The sequence below is a fragment of the Priapulus caudatus genome, unplaced genomic scaffold, assembly GCF_000485595.1.
Source record: "Priapulus caudatus unplaced genomic scaffold, Priapulus_caudatus-5.0.1 Scaffold2553, whole genome shotgun sequence".
NCBI lineage: Eukaryota > Metazoa > Priapulida > Priapulimorpha > Priapulimorphida > Priapulidae > Priapulus > Priapulus caudatus.
In genome coordinates, this window is record NW_014579614.1 from 15105 (window position 1) to 17604 (window position 2500).

The window sequence follows — 2500 nt, forward strand, 5'->3', positions numbered from 1 at the left end:
CACGCACGCACGCACGCACGCACGCACGCACACATGCACGCACACACACACACACGCACGCACACACACACACGCACGCACGCACACACAATAGCAGCACCCATGACATAACTTCATTAATCATAGATTCATAATTAAATGGCTGCCTTGTCATTCACAGCCGTTAGTAAATTAGGTAATTTACTGCTGGCTCCCGCAGCTAGAATGAATAGCGTGGCAGTACGATGCTGAGACTAGGTGCATGTCTACTTGTTAGTGTGGAACTGAAGTCTATATAGGAAAATGTAGAAGACATACTATAAAGATGGCAGTGAGGAGGAGTAGGAAGAGGAGCAGGAGGGGAGAGAGGAGACGGAGAGGATGCAGGGGGGTGTGGGGGAAGGAGGAGATAGAGAGAAGGTGGGGAAGGAGGAGGAAGAGAAGATGAAGGAGGGAGAAGAGGAAGAAAGAGAAAGAGAAAGAGAGAAGAAGAACCAGGGGGAGAATGAGAGATGGTGAGGAGGCTGAGCAGGAGGATGATAACGGGAAGGAGAAGAAAGACGAGGTGGGGAAGGAGAAGGGAAAGGAAGAAAAGAATGCAAAGAAGGAGAAGAAAGAGAAAGACGAGGAGAATAAGACAGCAAAGACAGAAAAGCAGGAGTAGAAGTTGGGGTGAGAGGGAGTACAGCTCATATGGTCCAATGCTGACCAGGGACCATTGCACAGGTGTGTCGCGTGCGTGTGCGTGCGCGTGCGTGTGCGCGTGTGTGTCGTGCATGCGCGGGTGTTTGTGTGTGTCGTGCGTGCACGTGTTTGTGTGTCCGTGTATGTGTGTGTGTGCGTGTATGTGTGTGTGTGTGTGTGTGTGTGTGTGTGTGTCTGCGTGTGTTGGGTCATGTATACTTGACGGCTGACCACACACTCACCTCCGTAAATGCCGATCGTCTTAATGCAGTAGGTGGCACCGTTGAGCCCACCACAGTCCATCGGTTCGAGAGCATCGCGTCCGTGATCGTAGTTTTCCGTGCACGCCGGGTCCGTGACGCTGTTGCAGTCGTAACACTGGATGCTCTCACCTGTAAGCAGACATCACACAGGTGTCACACTCAACATGAGATCGCACGATACACACATACTCATAGTGCGTTCGATTTGCTTCCACAGAGCCACCTGGGTTAACCTGGGTACGAAATCGAACGCATCTGGGTTAGGGAAGATAAACGAACGGCTTTTGGGTTAACCCGGGGTTAATTATCATCATGGATGCCAGTGACAAGAAAAAAAGAATAGCAATTGCAATCTTATTATTAATGAAATCTAAGAATGAGCAAACACACGCAGTCATTGACAGTCATGCTTCATTACTACTGCTACAAGGCCGTACGCAGCAGGGGGGCAGCAGGGGCAGTTGCCCCCCCCCCCTAGAGATTTTCAGAGTATGCCTTTTAATGGGACAAATAGGGCAATAGAGGGCGTGGGGAGTACCTTTGCCCCCCCTTCAGAAAATTTCCTGCGTATTTGCCCCCCTACAGAAAATTTCCTGCGTACGGCCTTGTACTGCTACATTCATGCTAATTCAGCCCGCACCGATATATAATATCGTCATCATTTGTGCCATTTCGTTGCAATGGATTGTGGGATACTTCCCCAAGTGAGTGGCTCGGCTAGCGGGTTACTTCTGCCTCACCCGGGTAATGCAAAAATACCACGTGACTGCCAAATCGAACGTATTTGGGGCTGGCCCGAGTAGACCCTGGTTAACTTGGGGAAGCAAATCGAATGCACTAATACATGTATCCAGGGCCGGATTTAGGCACGAGCTAAACAAGCTACAGCTTAGGGCCTCATAGTCTGAAGGCCTGGGGTCTCTCAAAATCTTAGATATTTATGTTACAGTTTGATTATAATTGATATTTAAGTAATGATTTAACAAATTTAACCCAATTTCTCTGTTAACAATTGCCAAAAAAAACCTCTACCGCTCTCCCATAGATTAGGGCCTCGCCATATCTAAATCCTACCCTGCATATATCCTTACATTCTACAGGGTACACAAGATATTACATAGTACATGTATTACACACTGTGTGCATAGTGTGTGCAGTTCAAAATACATCACAGAGAGTGTGTGCAAACGTGGGGCATTTTTTGCTAAACACGATACAAATTCTTCAATGTCCTAATTCTAATACGATATGTAGTACTGATAAGTTAAGTTTAAGTTAAATCCTTCCCGCGCCTATGTGGTGCATAGGGCAGTGCCTATCTCCGTTTCAGTAACCCTGAGGCCCCGCAGCTGCTTTCACAGTAAATGTTACAGTAGGGGGTTAGTCCACTGATAGTAATACCAGGGGCGGATTCAGACCGTATTTGCCGTATTGGGAAATACGGTCTAGATTTCAAAGTGCCCTTTGAAATTTTGCGCTCACTGTGGGGTGGTGTGCCCTTTTTGGGCGATGTGCCCTTTAAATCTGGAAAAATACTGTCTAGCCTCAGCCCTGGAACCGGCCCGGAGTACTGA

The 2500-nt window shown here is 48.0% G+C and overlaps 1 protein-coding gene across 1 annotated transcript in view; it reads right to left on the bottom strand.

The window, feature by feature from the left end:
* LOC106818818 overlaps positions 1 to 2500 on the bottom strand; it is an 8291-nt gene that overhangs the window by 4633 nt on the left and 1158 nt on the right. Inside the window, exon 2 of the mRNA XM_014823491.1 lies at positions 906 to 1055. Within this exon, the coding sequence (XP_014678977.1) occupies positions 906 to 1055 (150 nt within the window). The remainder of the gene's footprint in view (positions 1 to 905; positions 1056 to 2500) is intronic.